At 34.7% G+C, this 23,999-nt stretch overlaps 2 protein-coding genes across 2 annotated transcripts; both read right to left on the bottom strand.

Moving 5' to 3' along the window:
* Nucleotides 1–930: 930 nt before the first annotated feature.
* LOC131843383 (neither inactivation nor afterpotential protein G) lies at nt 931–14,257 on the bottom strand. The gene is made up of 11 exons (XM_059192012.1): nt 14,131–14,257; nt 11,920–12,122; nt 10,851–11,075; nt 9,915–10,127; nt 8,159–8,322; nt 7,592–7,752; nt 7,142–7,263; nt 5,153–5,336; nt 4,105–4,249; nt 2,171–2,359; nt 931–1,063 (listed from the first exon to the last, which is right to left on the bottom strand). The coding sequence occupies exons 1-11, from the start codon at nt 14,255–14,257 to the stop codon at nt 931–933; spliced, it is 1,866 nt and encodes a 621-aa protein (XP_059047995.1).
* Nucleotides 14,258–15,988: 1,731 nt separating this feature from the next.
* On the bottom strand, nt 15,989–18,038 carry LOC131843386 (probable ribosome biogenesis protein RLP24). The gene is made up of 3 exons (XM_059192015.1): nt 17,894–18,038; nt 17,501–17,823; nt 15,989–16,187 (listed from the first exon to the last, which is right to left on the bottom strand). Exons 1-3 carry the CDS (start codon nt 17,972–17,974, stop codon nt 16,013–16,015), a joined length of 579 nt encoding a protein of 192 aa, XP_059047998.1. The 5' UTR covers nt 17,975–18,038; the 3' UTR covers nt 15,989–16,012.
* Between the last annotated feature and the right edge of the window lie 5,961 nt (nt 18,039–23,999).

The following is a 23,999-nucleotide window of genomic DNA, read 5'->3' as shown; positions in this document are numbered from 1 at the left end:
AATAGTGTTATATAGTGTTACCTAGGAATGATACTGTCAACGAAATAATCTGATTATTCAAAAAGTTTCCGGCCAAATAAAAAATTACAAATCAATCGACACCGTGACTAATATCGAAGACGCAGTTCATTATCCACAGGAATTTTTACTAAACCCTTCTGAACTGCCACCATACGATTTGACGACAAAAACCGGAATTTCTCAAAAAATTTAAGTCCACCGACCATGTGCAATGGGACTATGCTTACTAAGGAATTGAAGGACAATTTAATGTAGCAACCATTACCACCGGCTCGGCAGCTGGGCATCTGGCATCTATGTAATAGGACCTATGTATGTTTTGATCTTAAAAAACTACGCGGATTTTGATGAGTTTTTATTTAATAGACAAAATAGTAGACTGAGCACGGATCTATAAACGCGCGATAACCAATATATCCTATGTTCACGCGGGCAAAGCCGCAGGCGGATAGCTAGTGGTCAATACAGTAATAATTATCTACGGAATAGTAACACTTATTCAATAAAAATGTCCTCAATCTAGTTTTAAACAATGTAAAACTAATTTCTGATTCAATTGGTAAATCTTACCAATATTATAAATGCGAAAGTTTGTGAGTATGGATGAATGTTTGTTACTGTTTTATGCAAGAACTACTGAACGGGTTCTGACGAAATACTGTAATATACATAGCTTATACATCAGAATAACATATAGGCAATAAATTTCGCGCGAGTGAAACTGTGGGCACAACTTGTATTTAATAAAGAAACTAACAAACATATTTTGTAATATTAGTAATACAAATTCTTTACTTTTCCATATATTACTTAAATTAAAGCTTATATATTTCATTGTATATATTTATAAAATAGACTGTAATAAAAAGCAACAAAAATAATAGAACTATAATAAAGTAATATTTATTGTTAAACATTTGATTTTTTTATGATGTCGACTGCTTTCTCCGCCATAGCTACAAGTACGGAATTAGGATATAACGATATTGGTGATGGCAACACACTCGCGTCCATTATACGAACACCCTTCACTGATTTTACTCTGAAAAAAAAAAGAGTTGTTTTATTTTTTTATTTTTTGCAAAGGGAACTTAGCTCATACAGAAAAAAATTAAATTAATTTTACAAGACCTAAAAAGTATTATTACTTGTTTATAGTACATTTATGTAGCACAATTTTAGCGTAAATGCTTGCTATTTAGACAGTATACCACAATGATTTTACCGTAAGCAGCGTGCTATGCGAATTTATGAATCTGTGGTGCATTTCGTTTGCGCGGGAAAATAAAAAATACTACTTCTGCAGACATATTGTTTTGTTGTTCTTCATTGTTAATTATCCTACTTAATCTTAATATTAATTTATAATTTATATGTACGTGTGTTTATCACTTAGCCTCTCCAAAACGGCTGGACCGATTTTGATGATATTTTGTGTGTACAATGGGGTTTGAAAACACAATTGAACCTAATAATTGGCGCTGCTTTTTAGGCAGAACTATGTCTTCCATATCCTCTAGTTGTATATACAAATTTACATCCATAACTAATACTGCATTATACTGTTGAATACTTAATCTTCGCTATAACTATATGAACATGTGTAGACAAATTAATGCTTTTATTTATTTAAGTAGTTAACATTAATGCAAAATCATGAAAAGTTAATGATTTTTGCCCTAACATCATCACCTTAATTCATCACCAACCACATGGCCTCTGGCATAGCTGCCACCTACATAATATCCTGTCAGCGGAATCTCTCTTATGATTCATTCCAGATACTTGTCGCGTACAAGCAGCAACAAAACGCAACGCAAAAGGAGCGTTCTGATTGGAGCGCACACCCATCCAATTTAAATTCGCTACGTAACGTAACATACTTTAAAAATTAACCGATCGGTCTAACGTACAATTTGTTCTCTCATCGTAATTTGTAATTTATAATAGTATTAACCAATTAAATTCATGAAAATCTAGCGAAATCCGTCATTTATTCACCCCGTAATCTGCTGAAGCCATCAACACCTACCATCTGAGCATTCGAGGCGCATCAACACGTACCATACTCATCAGATACCTTTAGCGCCGTTATATTTCTGGGATTTAATTCTTTAATAGTTAATCATTCTTGCCCTAGCATCATCACCTTAATTCATCATCAACCACACGACCTCCGGCACAGGTGCCACCAACGTGATGTCCAGTCACAGCAACCTCCCTGATGATGCACTCCAGATACTCATCAGGTGGACTTTGCATTTTTATCTTCTTGTCTTTATTTTCTTTAATAATTAATGATTCTTGATTTTTCGATTTGTTTGTAAGGAATTTGAATCTGAAATATAATTTTGTATAATCTATATTAGTTATAATGAGTTTTTTAAAATCGAAAATTGACTGTGTCTTTGAGTGTTTTTTTTTTAAACTGTAAAGGCAAGGTCATGTAATCTGAAGAGATAATTGTGTTTGTGTCTGAGCATTTTTTTTTGTTTTTTTTTTATTTACACAGCGCCATCTAGTTCCAAGTTAAGCTAGCTAAAGCTTGTGTTATCGGTACTAGATATCTGATACAAATACATAGATATTTCGTAAATACATACATATTATACATAGATAACACCCAGACCGATACAATCATACTATATAAATGTTTGTGCCGTGCGAGGAATTGAACCCACGATCATCGGATGTAAAGCGATGTGCCACCGAGGTCGTCAATTTTTTTTATATTTAAAAGCACCCAACTGCGCTAGTAGGGTAACTGTATTAACTCGTAAGATGAGCAATTTACACCTAAAGGTATTAAGTTCAAATCTGCCCGGTACCAAATAACTTTATATGTAAATTTCTATTACTGACTCCCCGATCATAGACACAAATAATAAACCAAATGAATTCCAAAGACCGATTGTGGGCATGTCAAATATTGCGTTCACCACGACGTCGACAGTTGTTAACACAACACAACACAAGTTTTTTTCTAAGTCAATTGTGTCCTTTTATTTATAATATTATTGTACAATAAAGTATTACAAACAAACAAACAAACAAGTTTACACCTCCGACTATCTCACCTAACAATAATAATAGGTAATAATAGGTGATAATAAATTCAGCATCACAATACAGAGTAAAAATATAGATAACTTTAAAACTAATATCGCGCTATGAGCTGAAAGGGCCTCCACTCAGCTGGTGCCGCAGCGTGTCACTGCAGCGCTGACTTTCAGTGGAGCCACTTGAAAAAAGTAATAGCATTCTTGAAGATGATATTATTGATTTTAATTCTTGCTTCTCAATACATTTATGAAAATATCATCTATGCCAGAAGGAATATAGACAGTTTCAAAAGAGTTAGTGATTGCACTAATAAAAGCTTACGTAACAATAACAAACTGATTTTACCTAAATGTCGTTTGGCTAAAGTTAGTAATTCGTTTTATGGCAATTGCGTAAGGTTTTACAATAATAATTTAAATGTCAAATAAAACAGTTCCTTTGCAAAAAAGCTTACTATAAAATTGAAGAATTCGTTAACGATAATAATGTTTTTATAGAAAAACTTTAAATCCATAACACTGACAATATTATCTGATTACATTAATAATGAGTGCGTAGCGACTTCTATGTTGATTATCGCATGCCTCTTACTTGTTATACTGTAATTATTTATATAAAAAAACATATATTAAAAAGAGCAACACACAAGTTTCTTGCTCATTCTTCTTGTGATGAATCTGCATTCCGAATGAGTGGTAGAATCAAAATATGACTATTCAAAAGTGCTTGTAATGAGTTTATTTGAATAAAGATTATTTCTTTTTCTATTTCTATTTTAAATATATAAAATGAAAAGTCAGTTAATGTGTAATCAATGGAAGAAAAATATATAAGGATAAAATTACGAATTGTTGAATTAAAGACTTAATTGTGTGATATACTATGAATAATATGAATGTATCTGGTCAAGGTCGCTGGAAGACATTGGATGCGAGCAGCGTGGAGATCTTTGGGGGAGGCCTATGTCCAGCAGTGGACGTGTTCCGGGCTGCGATGATGCTGATGAGATTGACAACTTACTTCTTTCGTCTAAATATACTTCCAAATTGTTCCTGCTTCGTATAATTCCAGAATGTGAGACATCTTTCCACGCGTGGCCAATGAATTCTTGCTCCGATTTCTTGAAACGCTCTTGTGGACACCATTTCTTCTATGCGACGCATTGCTAAAGTAATATGACGATGTATATTTTGTTTTAATAGATAATACATTTGTGTTCATTAATTAAATTATCATTACATATTATAAAGCAAAGTCGCTGTCGCTGTCTGTCCGTCCCTAAGTATGCTTAAATCTTTAAAACTACGCAACGGATTTTGAAGCGGTTTTTTCTAATAGATAGAGTGATTCTAGAGGAAGGTTTATATATATAATACATGTACACCCGTGCGAAGCCGGGGCTAGTAGCTAGTAATAGCATATAGTAATATCTCAGGATAATTCAACAGCGTCATATAGTCCCAAGGTAAGCAGAGCTTGTGTTATGGGTACTAGACAACTGATATAAATACTTAGATATATTTTGTAAATACATATCTAGACAAATAGAATACTTAAATATATTTTGTAAATATATATAATATACATAGATAACACTCAGACCAATATTCGTGAATACAAATGTATGTACCGTGCGAGGAATCGAATTGGAGACCATCGGAGTTAAAGCGATATGCTAAACCGCTAGACCACCGAGGCTGTCAAAAAATGTTATATCATTACATAGTATAAAATAAAGTCGCTGTCGCTGTCTATATAAGTCCCTATGTATGCTTAAATCATTAAAACTCCGCAACGGATTTTGCAGCTGTTTTTTCTTATAGATAGTGATTCAAGAGGAAGCTTTATATGTATAATACATGTACACCCGTGCGAAGCCGGGGCGAGTGACTAGATATTGTATGGAATTGATGTAATATTTATATTATATGTTTATGCATGTATTCAGTAATACTTATATACAAAAGGTTGATGAATGAATGAATGAGAAAGCAATAGAAATTCATTCATTCATCCTTGGCCCAATGACAAAGGACTTTATGATATGTGCTTGTATGTATTAATTTACCTTTAATCATACACTTAATGTCATAATATTGATGCAAGTAGTTTGGATCCACTACGGGAGGTACCGTCGTGCTAACATCTTTCACGTCGACTGTACCTCTGCTTCTAGGTTGTACGCAGGTCCCTAAAAATATGAATCCCTCTTTTCTGGTGTCATTGTGGAAAGGAAACGTATCACGGAATACCTGTGGAACATATAAGGTATATATTATGAATGATTATTTTATGTTTATTTTTAATTATCTACATGGTAAATTAAGTTTAATCTATTTCTATTTCTATTTCAAACGAGCATGCGGCTCACCTGATGGTGCCGCTTATATTGTATGAGCACCCGCAACACCAGGGGAATTGCAAGTACGTTGTCGGCCTTTTAAAAAGGAATAAGCTCTTTTCTTGAAGGTTTCAATATCGTATAGGTTCGGAAATACCATTGCTGGAAGGTGATTCCACAATGTGGTTGTGCGGGGCAAAAAGTTTCTAGAAAACCGTACTGTGGAAGACCGCCATTCATCCAGATGATCAGGATGGTATTTCAGTTTCTGGCGGGTGGTACGGTGTTGAAATTCAGCAGCTGGTATTAATCCGAACAATTCCTCAGAACACTCCCCGTGATATATGCGGTAGAAAATGCACAGAGATGCAATATCTCGCCGCAAAGCCAATGGGTCGAGTCTGTCACATAGACGTTGATAACCAATGATTCTGGCTGCTCGGTTCTGAATGCGGTCAAATGGAAGTAGCTGGTATTGTGGTGCTCCCGCCCAGAGATGAGAACAGTATTCCATATGCGGCCATATCTGCGCCTTGTATAATTGCAAGCGATGGGCCGTCGTGAAATACCGTCTCACTCTACTGAGCACACCAAGCTTTTTTGAGGCTTCCTATTCGTTTATGGTTTGATTCTCCTAAGGAGGAACGGTTGGCAACCGTACAAGGATCCTAACTTAATCAATAGCTTATCCTCAATTAACACCAAGCTTGCATTACTAGTAAGCGAAGCAAGAAATTATAAATAAGAGATGCTTAAACAAAATATTTTTATTCATATATAGGTCTATTACAGACTCTCATGATATATCAAATTTACCGTCAGTTGGAACTGCTTTTGAGCTTTGAACTGATAAGTTCGCTTTCCTTAACCAAGTTTGCTCAACCGGAAAATTTCTTCTTCATATCATTTATCTGGTTTCGTCCACTATTCTTTCGCCGTTCAGGCTATCAAACTTTGGAATGACTTACCTCTTGATATCAAAACCGCTACGAATAAAATTTCTTTTAAACATAAACTACGGGAACATTATCTCAATTTGTAACTTTTTACTACTCACTTCTATTTCTCTTTCTTTCATTATTTTTCCATTCTACTCTCTATGGTTCTGTGACTGTCAGACTATTGAGTATCTAGTATATCTTGATTTTATATATATGTGTGTATATATTTATGTAATTTATGATTGTATTCCTTAGATATATATTGTATTTATCGTTCTGTTTATATTTTGTTGCATTTTATTTATCATTTATCATATTTGCACCGCCAACATTTATTCTCTGTACCACTTATGGTTGACTGGTAGAAAATGCCGCATGGTGTTATGTCCGCCAAATGTACTTTACTATATTTTGTATATTGTGTGCATTGAAGTTAAATAAAATAAAAAAAAGTAAATCAACTCGTAGTCTTTTCAAATTAACTTGTTTAAGTTTACAATAATACAAATTCAAATTTGGGGAAAGAGTGTGACCACCAGCATACGCTATTGCAACTTTGTCAAAAGTAAATAGTCTAAACAGTGTCTGGAACCCGAACAGACCAGTCCTCACAAGCAGCACCCGTTCACGAGTCTGAATATGACTTTCCACCAGACGGCATTTCTGGTACATGAAGTTTAGACGTGTAACCATGTAAGAGCTACCGTAGCATATTTAGAAGAATCTAAAGAATCTTAGGTATTTTAACTAGAATAATAGATAGTAGAAAAATTACCTTAGGTTTATAGTTAGAAAGATCTCTTAGTAACCTTTCGCTGGCAGTTCCCATCGAGAATAACATTACAGCAGATGTATTCTGGTACTCCACGCCAGCAACTGGCGGGAATGACAGCAGGCCTGCGAAATCAGTATATTAATACTATAAAAACTATGTAATTGAGGGTAGTAAACCACAAGGCCCAACCGTCTTTTTTACATTCTTCAAAAACCTGCTGATAACTGAATGAGAAATGAATGTGAATCTGAATGATGATATTGTTAGAAACCTTCACACGGTACGTCCGTTCCGTTCGCCAGCTGCTCTTATAATGCCTTTTTAGTCCGAGTCACTGTTCACAGGCCGCCATCTGGTGCCCCAATATTCTCGATAAACAGGACATAATAACAATGGAGTCTATATAATTTGTAAATATTATTAAAGAAGTAATATTAACTACGTTTATACCCTGATTTTTCCAGAAATAGCTCCATACAGTGTCAATAGTGAAGATTTTGGATAAAGTTACGCTGATCGGCTTCTTGATGCTCACAAATATGGGCATGTTCATGTGATCATGTAAGTTTCTACCGACATGCTCGTTCTCGGATACCACTTTTATCCTTAACCTGTAAATTAAATAGTAACAATATCCCTGTATAATTCACACAGCGCCATCTAGTCATAAGCTAAGCAGAGATTGTGTTGTTCATACTAAACAACTGATAGAAATACTTGTATACATTTTTTTGTAAATACATACATAATATAATATAAACTGCTTCTACCGTGCGAGGAATCGAACTCGCGACCATAGGAAGTAAAGCGGTGTATCACCGCTAGATCATAAACGCCGTCAAAACTAAATCAAATCAAAATATCTTTATTCATGAAGGTCGGTATTGGCGACACTTATGATAAGTCAGTTTGCATTTGCACTCGCCCCCTGTCATCCGGTGAAGCTGTAAAGGCCAGTTGCGGCCAACAGCATTAGAGTAGTCAGAAGAAAAAGATAGAAGTAAAAATAACACGTACCTTTGCAACGTATCTCTCGGTCCAATCCCAGATAACATCAACAACTGTGGAGATTTTATAGCACCAGCAGCTAAAATAATCTCTTTGTTAATAAAAATATTGTACAGCTGTCTATGGTTCTGTAGAATGAAAACGGAAGATGCCGTTCTGTTTTCGAAACGTATCTGTAATTACAATAAGTGAAGTTTTAGTTTTATCTAAATATATATAACTCAAAGGTGACTGACATGGTGATCTATCAACGCACAGCCCAAACCACTGGACGGATCGGGCTGAAATTTGGCATACAGGTAGATGTTATGACGTAGGTATTCGCTAAGATTTTAGAAAGGATTTTGATTAATTCTACCCCCAAGGGGATAAAATAGGGGATGAAAATTTGTATGAAACTTTGTCAATTTTAAACCGATCGGGCTGAGACTTTGCATGCATAAAGCTACTATGACGTAGGCATCCACCTAGGAAAGGTTTTTGATAAATTCCACCCCTAAGGGGATGAATTAACGCGAGCCAAACCGCGGGTAAAAGCTAGTTTCGTCTATATACAGTCTTAAGTTCTTTAATATTTCACGCCAGTTGCAAAATGCGCGGGATTTCTTCACATGATAGTTAAGTAGGAATATTATTCACACAGAAAATCAAAATCATTCATTAACTTAGGAGTTTTCGGTATCTAGTACACGTCATATTTTTTAGGATTATCGTTATCGTCCAATTAAACTAGTTACTTCAGTTGAGGAGGGGCGCATGGGCGCCTCAGATCGCCGCAAGGGCCTGAGATATCACCGCGGGGGCGGTTGCATCTCCAAGAAAAGCCCGAGAAGGTGGCCCGCGCGCTTTCGAGAGAGAGAGAGAGAGGAGGGATGGACCCCCCAAAATAAAAGCGAAGGGCCCCCAAAAAACTAAACCGGGCCGACGCCGCCGGAGTTGCGGTGGACTGACATTCGATCCCGCGACTCCGGCTAAAGGCGCTTCGTCGGGATTCCTTGGAATTTTTAGTGAGTAGGAATCTCACAGTACCCGCCTCCCCCAAGTAAAACTAAGTTACTTCAGTTGAGAAAAACTGTCAAGAAACTCAACTTTTTTTTTATTTGGATACGATACTAGAACATCTAGTATCATTTCTTTTTATGTATAGTTATGTATATAGTATCATACAAAGATACTTTTATGCTGTCGTCTTAATTTGAAAGTAAATAACAACACATTACAGCATCTGTTGTGATTTTATGTAATTTTTTAATTTCTTTGTGTGTTGCCTGTATTATCAAGTGTAGTGAGTATACAAGTGTATTTATTATACTACATTAGTGTTACTGGAGGAGCGGGAAGACAACTACTATTTTAATAAAAACTAAATACTAGTAAAAATGTGTATTTTTCCCAAAAGGGCTCACAGCGAAGAAGTAACAAAACAATTAGTTAGTCAAAAGTGACATATAAAAAATAGATATAAAAAATATAAAGTGATAAAAAGAATGGTAGACAAGCTACCAGTAACAATTAGTAAGTTTATTTGATAGTGTGCTTTGTAGTGTGTGTTGAAGTCAGCCCACAGACTTCGCGATGAGTGTTCGCATTTCGAATCCACGTAGTTTCGAAATGCAAACACTCATCGCGAAGTCATTATGCGGACTGACTTTACTCTGAACTTAAACTTGTGTTATGTAGAGACATAAACATATGGAAGGGTGGCGAGTGTTGAAAGAAATAAGTGTATGTAAGGCACAATATTATACATTGAATTAATATTTACAGAAACTGCTTGAGTATTTGTCAAGACATGCAAGTTCTTTCTATTCAACGCCGATTTCAAATAAGCGTCGAAAGTCAAATGACGGACGCCATCTTTGACAGTTGCAGTGGCTGTTCTAAATATTGTGTGTTCGCTTCTCAATTCATATGTGGCGGTACGAAATGTCCTCATCAATTCGTTTTGATCATCAATCAGCTTCAGTTTCATTGGAACCTGCAATGATTTAATGAATCCATCAAACGAATATCTTTGCAAATTTTAAATTACGCAAGGGATTTTAATGCAGTTTTTAGCAATAAATAGTGATTCAAGAGGAAGGTTTATATGACACTCGTGCGAAGACGGGGCGGATAGCTAGTATATTAAAATATATACTCAAGCTCTTAGTGGGAAATTCAGCAGGAATTTAATATGATGATACGAATTTACAGGGGGAACCGCGTGGAGGTCATTGTACATGTGTTGGTACATTGCTAGCAATGGGGATATTAATCCACGTTACTAATAATTACCCTTACCCCCCAAAAATATCTTTGTATGTGATATTTGCACATAAAAACTATATTATATATATATATCAATTCGATAGACGTATTGATTAACACCTCAAGGTCTGGAAGGGGATTGTTAGTAATGTGGACTGCTGATCTTATTGCTAGCAATGTATGGTACATTCAGGTCAGTCATACACACATAGGTCATACAGTCGCGGTTCCCCCTGGAAACCATCGTGATAAATTCATGGTGAATTTGTCACGATGGGCTAACTGACCTGACCTCATGCTCATCTTATCATCCTCCACTGGTGCCCCGCCAGCGTAAACCATTAGCGCAGGCGGGTGCACCATTCTATTATCATCCATAAAAAAAACATCTTAAGGTCAAATTAAGTTTACAATAATATTGATTATTATAAAATTAAGAGGGATGACATACCTTAGACCCTGGACATACGCCATCTAAAGAGCAATGCTCAGAGTCAAACTCACTCCGCACAGTGCCGAATCCTTTTATGAAATACGGCTTCAAATCCTCCAAAGACCAGCCCTTGAAGCCCATTCGAGACCATCTCTCATAGTCCTCCGGTAGACCAAAACCATGAAGCAGGAAGTTTATTTGTCCGGATCCACCCAGGCCTTTACCTCGTGGGATAATCTGGGTCTAAAAATACAAAGTTGTAAATAATATAGAGTGCAAAACAAAGGGATTTGATAAGTATAATTAGTAAATCACGGGATCTTGCCATGTTTTATTTTTGTTGAGTTCCCGATATTTCGGCAGTGTTTTAACGGCCGTGATCACGGATAAACCGTTTACCCGTTATCATGGCAACTCAACAAAACTAAAACGTGAGTTCCCAATATTTCGTTTCAACGGCCATGATCCCGTGATTTACTAATTATACTTATAAATAATGACCGCGTCAAACTTAAAAACAAAAGGGATTTGATTTGATTTGAAATTAAGTATCCACGTCAAAGTTATTCTGAAAATATAGAAAATCTTTTCTATATTTTCAGATTACTCTGTATCATACAGGTACTACACTCATCTCAATATCAAGAGACCGATGTCGCAGACATGAAAAATCCGAGCAGTTTCCGTGGCTTACGGGACGGGTAAGTATAAGAGGCGCTTGCTAATGTACGCCAACACTGACCGTCACTGCTCGTGTTTCTGGGCTTTCACAGCCATATCTGGTAGGAGCCTGCTATCGCAAATTTTATATGCACGTTCTAGAATGATCGATGCACCGTGCAATTCAAATGGGTATCGAATTTATGATGCCTAGAGGTTCGGATTCCTAGCGGTCAGGCTAACGTCGTATCCGTCAGGCGGAAGTTGGCCTTCGTCCACTCCATAAGACTTTTCGCGGGTTTGGAGTGCCAACTACACTCGCCTCTATCGTTCAGTGAAGCTGTAAAGGCCAGATCCGACCAACAGCAATAGAATAGTTCGAAAAAAGACTCTATTTTTATGTATCTATGTTATAAATTCACTTTACCTGTTTCCAAAGGCCAAAAGATGAATATTTTTGCGGTACAGTTCTCACAGACCAGTCATTAGGTCCCTGTTGTGCAGCTGTAGGTGTGAGAGGTATCCTAGTGAAATAGCCCATGTAATCACCGGCTTCAATCAGCAGCACTGTCACTGTGGGATCTTCAGAGAGGCGAGAGGCAAGCACGCATCCTGCAGTGCCGGCCCCAACTACGAAGTTTATTCAAAACTGAAATCTATCTTTAACAGAAGTAGACTTTAAGTCGTATGAATGGGTACCTCACTCTATTTTAGTTGTTAAGTAGCCTATTGATAATAATGTTTTTATAGAAAAACTTAAAATCCATAGCGCTGACAATATAATCCGATTACACTAATAATGAGTGCGTAGCGATTTCTATGTTGATTATAGCATGCCTCTTGTTACAGGTACTGTAATTATTTACATAAAAAACATCTATTCAAAACAGCAACACACAAGTTTCTTGCTCATTCTTCTTGTGATGAATCTGCATTCCGAATGAGTGGTAGAATCAAAATATGACTATTCAAAAGTGCTTGTAATGAGTTTATTTGAATAAAGATTATTTCTATTTCTATTTCTTGCTTTGTAATCTACATTTCAGCTGTAGGCTGCAGATTAGGCGGTGAAATTACAGGCGACAGACGTGGTATCTTAGTCTGGAATGGCAACGCATGTGTCAAAAGTCAGAAGCTCTGAATTCGTATAATTTACTCGCTAAACATATTGTAAATAACCTCAAAAAGATCAACAAAATATAATAATTTGCAAAATTACAACATTATTATATTTGAATTAAAAAGAAATATATATTTATTCATTTACGTATGAATTTATATACATAATATAATATATGCATCCCCTCCAGAGGAACACATTATGCAATTAAAACTTTGGCCGTATTAAATCGCGGCTGAAGTACTACATAATATATTTATAATCCAAAAAAAAGGAAAAAATGTGATAATAAAAACATTAGAGAAACAAATAAATTTAATAAAAAAAACGCATGTGTCAAATGATAATGTGAAATCCGTAATGTTATTGATGTATATTGAGGACAGTTATAGTTTAGCATAATGTAGACTATCAGCTTGTTCGAATAAGTGCACAAAATGTGCATGTGTTTATAAAAATAATGTATTTAAACATTTATACTAATTAGTTGTTTCGTGTCTTTAGTTTTGAATGACAATGTTTTAGTTTTGAAATGACAGTGTGAATTGTCCCGAGTTAATACTATTACTTTTTATATTACAAAGAAAAAAATATGATTTCCTATTATTGTTAATTTAGATAATAAACATGAAAATATAATTTAAGTAGAAATTTGTTTAAGGAACGCCTCATAAAAAGTATACATTATTGTTTTAAATGTAATTGCAGTGTTATTATTATCAGGCGCTGTGGATTTAAGTTTCGAATGGTCATTTTAAATTAATACTTGTTTTAAAGAAAATCTCGCGTGAATCTAGGTATTAATATAATAGTATATATGTGTTAATTTGGCATATGAAATATGTGTATATGTGTGTCATATGAATTAGTACAGTGTTTGCGTGAAAAAGTGATCTACCAAAATATCTTTATTCATGTAGGTCTATTACAGACTATTATGATATCAAATCTAACTTCAGTTCGGAGTGTTTACGAGTTAAGAGGAACTGATAAGAAAGTCAGCTCTTATTATATTCCAATGAGCTTGATTAGAAAAATACAGATTCATTTTTAAATTAAATTAGGGAGAATGTAGTTAGCGCCAGCATATGATATTGCATTTGAACATTCAATCATTACATACTTTTCCTTTATATATATTAATACTAGCTGTCCCGGCAAACGTTGTTTTGCCTTAAAATAAAAAAAAATTAGGGGTGGACTACCCCTAACATTTAGGGGGATGAAAAATAGATGTCGGCCGATTCTCAGACCTACTCAATACGCTCACAAAATTTCATGAGAATTGAGGTCAAGCCATTTCGGAGGAGTATGGGAACGAAAACTGTGACACGAGAATTTTATATATAAGACAATTATTGCTTTTTTTAAACATTTTAAATTTTATACATTAGGCGTGCTTAATATTAATAGCATTCTCTACCAGCAAACTCTATGGAGTGTAGAGGTACTCGAAGGCAGTTTGGTACATAATTCTTTTTTAAAGCAACATTTTGTAGGAATTGTAAAAATACTTACCAATAATATAGTCATATCTCTTCTGTGGTTTCACAATGACACTGCTATAAATATTCACATATTTAACATATACAATGTAAGATACGAATGCAATAAAAAAACCGGAAATATAAGAATATAAAGACATAACTAAAATACTTCTGGATATATATTAGTATTTTGTACTATCAGTTTTGTACGCCTTAGTATATTAGATTTTCTACTAACAACGTCTAATGAAGTGGTTTCTGTGACGTATGTCATTGTACCCACTACCGCCGAGTAATTCAATTAGGCAGGGATGTACCACCTTTAGTTAAAGTTGAGTGGAGCCATTTCAGTGCCTATATGTAAAAATTGTTTATTTTATGTTTATTTTTAATTCTGTACATGTTAAATTATGTTTAATTATATTTACATTTAATTTTATTTCATCTTGTTTGGTTTTGTTTATATTGTTACACTGTAGAAAAGCAATAAATAATACTTTTTCTTTCTTAGTTCTTATTGGTATTTCATACATATAGTAGGTACTTACAATCTAACTTACTTGACTTTTTGTTTATAGATTAGTTAGCAAATTATTTAGAAAAGTTCACCATTGCACTACCAAGAAACTAAAATACTGTCCTGATCATCTGGTCCTCTTCCACGTACAAACATTGTGAAATCACCATACATCAATGGTATTTCCGAACCGATACGATAACCTTCAGATGAAAGCTTATTCTTTCCTTCCTTCAAGAGCTTATTCCTTCTTAAAAGGCCTTGCAATTCCCTGGTTTTGTGCGTGTTCATGGGCGGCGGTAATCACTTACCGTCAGATGAGCTGCAAGCTCGTGTCATCTATGCTATGTGCTAAAATAAATCACAGGATTTTCGTGATTTATGACCTGGAGTAAAAAAAAACAAGACACCTTGGTATTCGTTTGCTCTCTTGTTACACACGCATACAGTAGGGCTACGCTACTGAAGTACTGAAGAGCATAATCTCTGTTCTAGTTTGGGATTGTTTTAACAAAATAATTTCGGTTAATAAGTTAGTTATAGTAGTTAACAGATGTGGCGGACTAAAGCTACAGCGGAGGCTAGGCAACATTGCAATTCCGGGCCCATTTTTCTGTCAAAACTCAAACTTTGGTTTTGGTAGTTTTAAAAAATGCGGGCCTTAGGCATGTTCCTTGATTGCCTTAGTCCGCCCCTGGTTATGAGAAGTAACTGTGTTGTGATCGATTATTATTCAAGCTAAAAGGTAGACTCCAAAGTCAATTTAAAAAATTGTGCTTTATTGTATGAGCAAAATTTTGAATTAGTAAAAATATAAATTCTAAAACTGTATCATACATGTAAATGTTTGCGACCACTGATGACTTAAGAGGATTACAGTTTAATCCAGGACAGTGGAATCGATACTTTCAGTATTACATGCAATATTTTAAACGACTTTTGAAAGGAAGGTTTTGCTATTAGGTAGATACCTACTTCTTTTTAATGGAATGGTGCACCCGCCTGCGCTAACGGTTTACGCTGGCGGGGCACCAGTGGAGGATGATAAGATACACATGAGGTCAGCTTATTGGCACATTCACCAGGAATTTATCACGATGGTTTCCAGGGCTGACCGCGTGTAGGAAGATTTCTAAGTTATTTTTAATTCTTACATTAGTTCAGTATCTATATATTATAAGCTTTGATTTTGTGTAATATTTATTTATCTAAAACTAATATAGAGACAGCCAGAAATATGACAACACAAAAAGTATTGGTGTTAACTGGATTCGAATTCGAGATCTTTTGGGTGTAATTCAGGACAGTAAAGAACTAGGTTATGACACTCTAATTATAATTTCTTAGAGATAAATGTGTTAATGAAATAAGAACTCTATGTTTAGAGAGTATAAATCTATAATTCCACATCTCCACCATCTTCGATCATTTCTCCAACAGCTGGCACCATGACAGGGGCTTCGATGACTTGTCTGCGGCCTTTAGCGTCTACAACTTCTATGGTCTCAGGTTCAATATCCATTTCATTATCCTCCTCTGCTTGTCGTTGTTTTAGACCAGCTGCTGGGGATCTGTAAGAGAGTAATATTTTGTAATTGTTAGAAAAATTACAGACAGTCTGTCTTCAAGGATGGACATGTAATAATAAATTCCTTCAAACTGCTCAAGCACATAGACAGTACATATTGACATAAAAACAATATTGTTATGTACTTGACTTAGGTCCATACATAGAAAAAAATAATGGTGAAAGCCAAGATAAATAATAAAAAAGAAATAATGATATTAGAATCACTTGGTCACTATGACACATAACTATCTTGCCAAAGAATTTCAAGAATAATAATATAGTATATATAATTAATAAAAATAAGCCCAACCTTGTCATCACTATAAAACTACCAACTATGTTGTGAAATTGTGAAATATTAATAACTAGCTGTCCCCACGACTTTGTCCGTGTGTATTTAACTTTATTTTTCTAAAATAAAAGTAGCCTAAGTTACTCCTTATTACATCACTTACCTGCTAAAAAAGGTCACGTCAAACTAAATGAATGAACATTTGGTATCAAAATATTCAGTTTTATCAAGATTTTTATAACAAAGAGGTTACCAGACTCTATGGGCTGGGTTAGTAGTAATCTTTTTGTTTAACTTATAAGTTGTATGGGAATGGAGTATACATATTATAAGAATTAGACCAAATTAACTAGCTTTTACCTGTGCCTTCACTCACATGTTTTTTTTATAAACAGTATCTTAGGTTCAATTTAAAGTGTCCTATGTTCAAAGAATGTGTACAAAATTTTTTTTTATAACGCAGGAGACAAACGAGCATGCGGCTCACCTGATGGTAAGTGATTACCGCCGCCCATGAGCATCCGCAACACCAGGGGAATTACAAGTACTTTGTCGGCCTTTTAAAAAGGAATGAGCTCTTTTCTTGAAGGTTTCAATATCGTATCGGTTCGGAAACATCATTGCTAGAAGTTGATTCCACAATGTGGAGGACTACGACGTGGTACTTCTTGCGTGGCAAAAAGTTTCTAGAAAACCACACAGTGGAGGACCGCCATTCATCCAGATGATCAGGATGGTATTTTAGTTTCTGGTGGGTGGTACGGTGGTGAAACTCAGCAGCTGGTATTAATCCGAACAATTTCACGATTATTGGCGCAGTAGTTTTTGCGTAAAATCTTAACAATACCTACCTTCACATTTATAATATTAAATAAAGATTCTGCAGAATTATTCTTATGAGAATGAAATTAAAACTTTATGGAACAGCCTGTAGTTGTTTTAAAGATGTTAGGGTTTTAGAGGATGTAACGTAAATTGCATTATACAGCACCTCGAAATATAGTTTAAAAATAGATCAGTACCTTATGAGTGATATATCTCTTTGCACCTCTCTTACGTCCCTCTGCCACTCAACTTCGCGCCCTTTCCTTAATCTCTGCATTATGTAGTTATTGGATCTATTCTGCCTTATCTCTTCCACTTTCTTCATAGCTTCAATGGTCTTATTCCATAATTCCCGGCTATATTTCACTGGAGTGTGACGCCGTTTTTCGAACTCAAACGATGGGTCGATCGCCAATTCTTTACCCGCTGTTTTACGGTACGCTTTAGTCCATTTGGTTTTACGCGGGTTTTTCTTCTTTTTAAAGGCTGCATGGCATTTTGAACGGCAGAATCTGAAAATCTGTGGCCAGTATTAAACATTGTTGTGAAATATGAATGACATAAAATTAAAGTGTGTAATATTAAGTTACCTTGCAATCGTTCCGAACAAATTGAATCCCGTGGCCAGGATATACCCTGGAGGAGCAGAAATAACAAGTTTCTATACGCATTTTGTATAATTTCTACACGTGCTTGTTTTGATCCATTTGACAGGACGTAAAAAGACTTTTTTAATGAAATGTTTCCAACTTCTAAAATTATTTACTCATAAATATGTAACCACTGAATGTGTAAGTTATTATTTAAGATCTATTGGTTGCTTTATCTTAAGTATTTCGTAATAACTTAAAGATATATATAACGTACTTACATAAACTCATAAATGCTACTGCTTAAGTAAAATTTAAAGAGTTCGTAAACATATTTACAATTGTTATTAATGATTATTTTTGACTTACTATTTTACCATTAGTTTTGCATTCAAATTTATCTCTTAAAGGTACACTTTAAATTTAGACAGCCCCTTAAATAAAATTTTAAAGTAATATTCGGTTCTAATTATTTTCCTTATAAATTCGGGAGGAACTCTTTATGTGGGAAACCCTAATGTTGCCTGACCCAATGTTACCATAATATTATCGAAATTTTTAGTGAATCTGTTGCAAATATAATTCATAATGGAGTTACTATTTACGCAATAATTATTATATTAATGTGCTATACGTAGAGTAATAATAATAAATAATTTAATAAAAAATTTAACCTTCACTAATGACATCTATAATTTTATTTGATAACTATTAACATAATTTACAAGTCGCTACTCGATACTAGATGTCGCTACAAGGACTAAATTTTAAATTTGTCACTGCACTATATATTATTGTGCACATAGAAGAAATATATTAAGAAAAAAAAAATTATATTATTATTAATGCATCTCATTCATCAGGTACATGAGACAACTTCGCTTGATCAGGTATTTATAATTAAATATTGTAGAGATTTGCATCGCACCATCAATAGACTGAGAGCATACTAGAGTTGCCATATTTTTTTTCAGCCTATAAGAGGCAAGTGCTTATTATGCTATAATAGGCAAAAAAATATGGGAATTTAGTTTTTTACCTGGGACAAATAAAAAACAAAATTATATAGTGACATGCTTTGTTTTTTTTATATATATATTTTCTGAAGAAACTTTCGCTTTTTATTAAATTATGGGTAATTAACGAATGTTGCGTGTTTGGGTATTTTTGTCCAGCGTAGATCGATCGATTTAAGAATAAAAAACGGAGCACGATTCGAATACGGGACAGAGTCAGTCTCGCCGGGACATTTTAAACTGAGCCTAAAATACGGGACGTCTAGGCAACGCTAGTGCATACCCATTATTAAAATCACAATGCTAATATGCAATTGTACTCTGGTGGTCCCCTTTGGCGTAACTACACTCGTGTGTCGACTAAACATGGCCTTATTATCAAAGGCCCGTGTCCATTAGTCGTGGAATATCACTTTGTGATTACGTCTGTTGAATTCATATTGATTAAATCGTTTTAGTATTAGTATTTATGTGCTAATAAGTTAGTAAATTGATGGTACTTAAGCGAATTAGATGCGTTTATTTATACTCTTTATAGGACCACAGATAAGATACATAATAGCACCAAATATAGAAAATCATTAAAATAGTAAATATGCATTAACTGGTGCAAAGCAACGGCAATTTGTTCCAGACTACCTTAGATTGGATAGACAAAGTAAAGATAAGAAAAATATGAGTATTTTTTTTTAATTTTCACTAGGTTTCTTTTTTTTTTTAAATATTTTTTTATATAGAATATACATTATTGCACTTTTTAACTTAAGATACTTACTGTGTTCTGAGTGTGCACGAGTTAAATAATGTTGTACTTATTCCTCTAAGAGCTATTGATATTTTCTAAACGATACACATTTAAGGTAGTATATCTTACAAATATTATAAACGCGAAAGTTTGTGAGTATGAATGGATGTTGAAACTACTGAACGGATTTTGTTGAAAATTTACAGTAATATAGCTCATACATCGGAACACATAGGCTATAATATAAAAAGATTGTGGGCGAAAATGGAAACCAGGGAATTTTGAGATATATATAATAATATATTACAAAGAAACAATACTAACTAGAGCCAGAAAGGGAAATCGACAGGAACAATAGAAAGAAGTGACAATTAAGAATAAAATATGGTATTTGTAGTATAAAGCTTATAATAGATCATAGATTAAGAAAAGTGGGCTGGATTCCACAAACTGATTGTTATCTAATTGAACAGAGATTAAGTGCGTAGCGGTGCTATGTTGATTGTCGCATGCCTAATCCTTGTTAATGTAAATATAATTAAAATAATATTTATTAAAAAGAGCAACACACAAGTTTCTTTCTCATTCTTCTTGTTATGAGTCTGCATTCCGAGCGGTAGAATGTCAAAACTTGACATTGAAAAGTGCTTATATTAAGTTTATTTTAATAAAGATTATTTCTATTTCTCTATTTCTAGTTCGTTAGTTCGTATAATAAAAGGCTAAAAATCGTCTTAAAACAAACATGAATACTACTTTTCGAGAAAAATTACTTACTTTACTAGTCTAAGATTCTCTAAGTCTTATCTAAGTCTCTAAGTCTTGAGAATCTTAGACTCCCCGATCCCTGCAGTTATACGGCTAATTCATTACTATTGACAAATAACAGTATCAAGTTATCAATATCATCATATTCGTTTCGAGTGCATGTTAGCATTCACATATCACACATTTCGGTCTGGCCACTCATGATTCTCATGGCGCGGTATGCTAATTTGTCGACGTGCGATTTTTTCCACCCCGGATAGTCTTGCTCTTAATAGTTCACGACTGGGATCTTTTAGTTCTAAACGCTCTTGTGAACTAGTTCGTTCATTAGTTCACTCGCTCATGACTCAACTTAGAGAAGCTTGATCAATTCCTATTAGTATTTTTTTTTCGTGTTGTTTTAGTAAGAATTTTAGTCTTTTATTAAATGAAGTAACGAATTAAAAAGTGTTAATTTTGTTCTCAACGCTCTTGCGTAGGCGCTAGTTCGTTCTTTTTGTCCACACGCTTACGCCTAAATTTGAACGCCATAGATATGAACTGGCCGCACCACTGCAGGGATGGGGGAGTCTAAGATTCTCTCAACTTAAAAGATGACATCCAGGGACTAGCGGAAATATTCGCAGACAGCCCTGAAAGTTGACTCATTGGACCAGCTCATGAATTGAAAGGAATACAAACAATATAAGAAAAAGAGCCAGATTGGACTGTCGTATAATAAAACTGACTGCCAATTAGGAGTAATCAAAGAGAAAGAAAAAAATAGGGAGATTTCTCTCATTATGAAGAAGTGAAGATCTTCGAACAAAAATCTCTCATGTGAAGATCTTCGAACTAGATCGCTTCCGAACTTTACAACCCTAACCTGGAGCGCATCACGTCGCGTGCATTTAAAAAATCCACGTCTGCTTGTCATTGGTGACATACGAGGTGACATGAAGAAATGTCGCGACTCGCATTGTAATGTAAAGAGGTTTTCATATTGAGTTCATAAATTTCTTTATAAAGGTTTTTAGGTTAGCTTTATGACAGTGCAATTATTCAGTTGTAAGTATCCGTTACAGTTAAGTAACGAACAGACTTACTGAAAGTCTTCCCTGACGGGTTTAGGTACCGAACTCTGATAAAGGGCGAGCACAATAGATCTATGTAGGTCGCAGTGCTACAGGTGCTATAGGCACCTGACAATAGCTTAAACAACCCAATAAAAAAAATGCAGAAAGTCGTCTCAGATGATAGCCATGTAATGCGAAGTGGCGAGGAATATTCGGTCAAGTCTTAAGACGTGAACGCAAAAGAGGTAGAGGACGTCCTCCAGCCACATGGTACACCTGCATGAGCAAGCTTATCGCAGCGGAAATGGTCTTAACGCCGTAAAATTAGGAGAGCCAATCCCACATAAGCCAGGATAGAGCTAAGAAAAGAAAAAGAAGTATAGTAACCGTTCAATCTATACATATAAGAAAAAATATACAAGTCGAATGTCTGTACATTGAAGAAAAAACGCCAAAAACAGACTCTGGGGGATGTTAGAAGTGAATTAAAACAACCAGATTTTTTTTTTATTTTTGTTTCTCCGTTTGTTTTACGGGCTAATAGCCGAAACTGCTGGACCGAGTTAAATGAAATTTTGCATGTAGTCCGGAGCACTGTTGTATGGTATCATTAGAACTCCGGTCAACATTTTAGATACTTTGAATCACGGAAAATTAAAGAGTTCCTATACAGTTAAAATTTATAATAGCTTATACAACTTAGTTATTATTATATATATATATATATATATATATATAATACTTATATTATATATACTTATTACATAATCTACTTAAGCAAAGTCACTTTGACCTAAAGCAAAGAGTGAGAACGACACGTCATTTATTAATTTTAGTTCAGTATTCCTATATATAATAGTTAGGTAGGTACATATATAGATACACTCTAAACTTACATCTTGGAATATTTCAATCCTACATTCTGGCAGGGAAAAACCCTAGACCTTTTTACGCAACGCCATCCTTTGCCACGCAATTTGTAATGGCAAGGATTTGATCTTATATTTAAAATTCTCGTGTCACAATCTTAGTTACTATGTTCCTCTGACACGACTTGACCGAATTTTATGAATTTTTATATGCACATAGAGTAGGCCTGAGAATCGGCTACAATCTATTTTTCATACCCCTAATTGATAAGGGTTGTCCAATCATAACACTTTTTTTATTTTTTCTGGTCAACATTATTTGTTATTTTTTAATATGGCATTAAAATACACACAACCCTAAATCTTCACCCTTCTACCATCAACCCCAATTTTTTAATAGCTATTTTGAATTATATGCCAAAACAACGTTTGCTGGGTCAGCGAGATATCTTAATAATTTATAACCACGAAAGTTTGTGAGTATGGATAAATGTTTGTTACTCTTCACGCAAAAACTACTGAACGGATTTTGATGAAACTTTACAGTAATATAGATTATATATCAGAGTAACACATAGGCTATAATATAAAAAGATTGTGCGCGAAAAAGGAAACCAAGCAATTTTGAGATATATATATATATATATGTATAATATATTTTATAAATCAGGATAACATATAGGGTTATAACAAATTTCGGGTGATACCGCGGCCACAGCTAGTATATAATAATCAACACTGTTTGCTTGTCTGTACGTCGCTTTTCGTCGCCTTCTCGAATCAATTGCATGAATGACAAATGCGTTCAAACAAACAATTGATGTTACAACGACATTGTTTACCATAATACGTCCGTTGTAATACACCGATACCATCTACCGTCCTTACCGTTTCCCAGTAACCGGACTTGGAAACGAGTGGTCGCGTTTGCGTCGTCTTGTCCCAAACAATACAGGATTTTTTTCTTATAGTTAGACTAGCTATACACGCGACATCGTTCGCGTGGAATTTAACTTTACTTTTCTAAAAATAAAAGATTTCCTTATTACATTAGCTACCTGCCAAAAAAAGTCCCGTCAAAATCGGTCCAGTCATTTCAGAAATTAGCCCGGATAAACAGACAGACAGACAAAAATTGTAAAAAAAAATATTTTGTTATATGTACCGTATTTATATTCACATGCATGTAAAACAGTTATTTCAATATTACAAACAGACACTCCAATTTTATTTATATGTATTAATAATGGATATATTTTTGTCTTCCATTCATCCCTGTTCGCAGTCATCTCGTTATTTACTTCCTTTCTTACCATATTATCTTTCACACAGTCCATCCACCTCTTTTTCGGCCTTCCTCTGCCCTTATGGATGGTTATAAGGGCAGAGGGAGGCCGAAAAAGAGGTGGATGGACAATGGACATTCATATGTAACCTAGGTTCCTATTATTTTTCTCTCTGCTTTAATTGAAATAATACGATTCGATTTTCAAATTAATTCGCGCCATCTAGTCCGAGATTATTATTAATTTTATTTGCGGACAACGTTATAATTTTAATTTTCATACTGCTTTCTTGATATATGATAGCGTAGCGGCTTTTGTATTGATTGCCGCATGCATCCTTATGTAAAGTGCGAATACTGTAACTACC

This window comes from Achroia grisella, unplaced genomic scaffold, assembly GCF_030625045.1.
Source record: "Achroia grisella isolate CSIRO2021 unplaced genomic scaffold, CSIRO_AGI_Agris_v1 utg3071, whole genome shotgun sequence".
Classification (NCBI taxonomy): domain Eukaryota; kingdom Metazoa; phylum Arthropoda; class Insecta; order Lepidoptera; family Pyralidae; genus Achroia; species Achroia grisella.
This window is presented reverse-complemented; position numbering and strand designations above follow the sequence as displayed.

Bases quoted from the DNA above. Each gene is read 5' to 3' on its own strand.
- LOC131843383 (XM_059192012.1), bottom strand. From the start codon at position 14,257: ATGTCTTTATATTCTTATATTTCCGGTTTTTTTATTGCATTCGTATCT. The intron at 10,128-10,850 runs GTATGTCATCCC...AAATCATTGCAG, and splicing joins GCGTATGTCCAGGGTCTAAG to GTTCCAATGAAACTGAAGCT. The intron at 7,753-8,158 runs GTACGTGTTATT...TTTAATTTACAG, and splicing joins CCGAGAGATACGTTGCAAAG to GTTAAGGATAAAAGTGGTAT.
- LOC131843386 (XM_059192015.1), bottom strand. From the start codon at position 17,974: ATGCGTATAGAAACTTGTTATTTCTGCTCCTCCAGGGTATATCCTGGC. The intron at 17,824-17,893 runs GTAACTTAATAT...TACTGGCCACAG, and splicing joins TTGTTCGGAACGATTGCAAG to ATTTTCAGATTCTGCCGTTC. The intron at 16,188-17,500 runs GTACTGATCTAT...ACTCTCTTACAG, and splicing joins AGAGATATATCACTCATAAG to ATCCCCAGCAGCTGGTCTAA.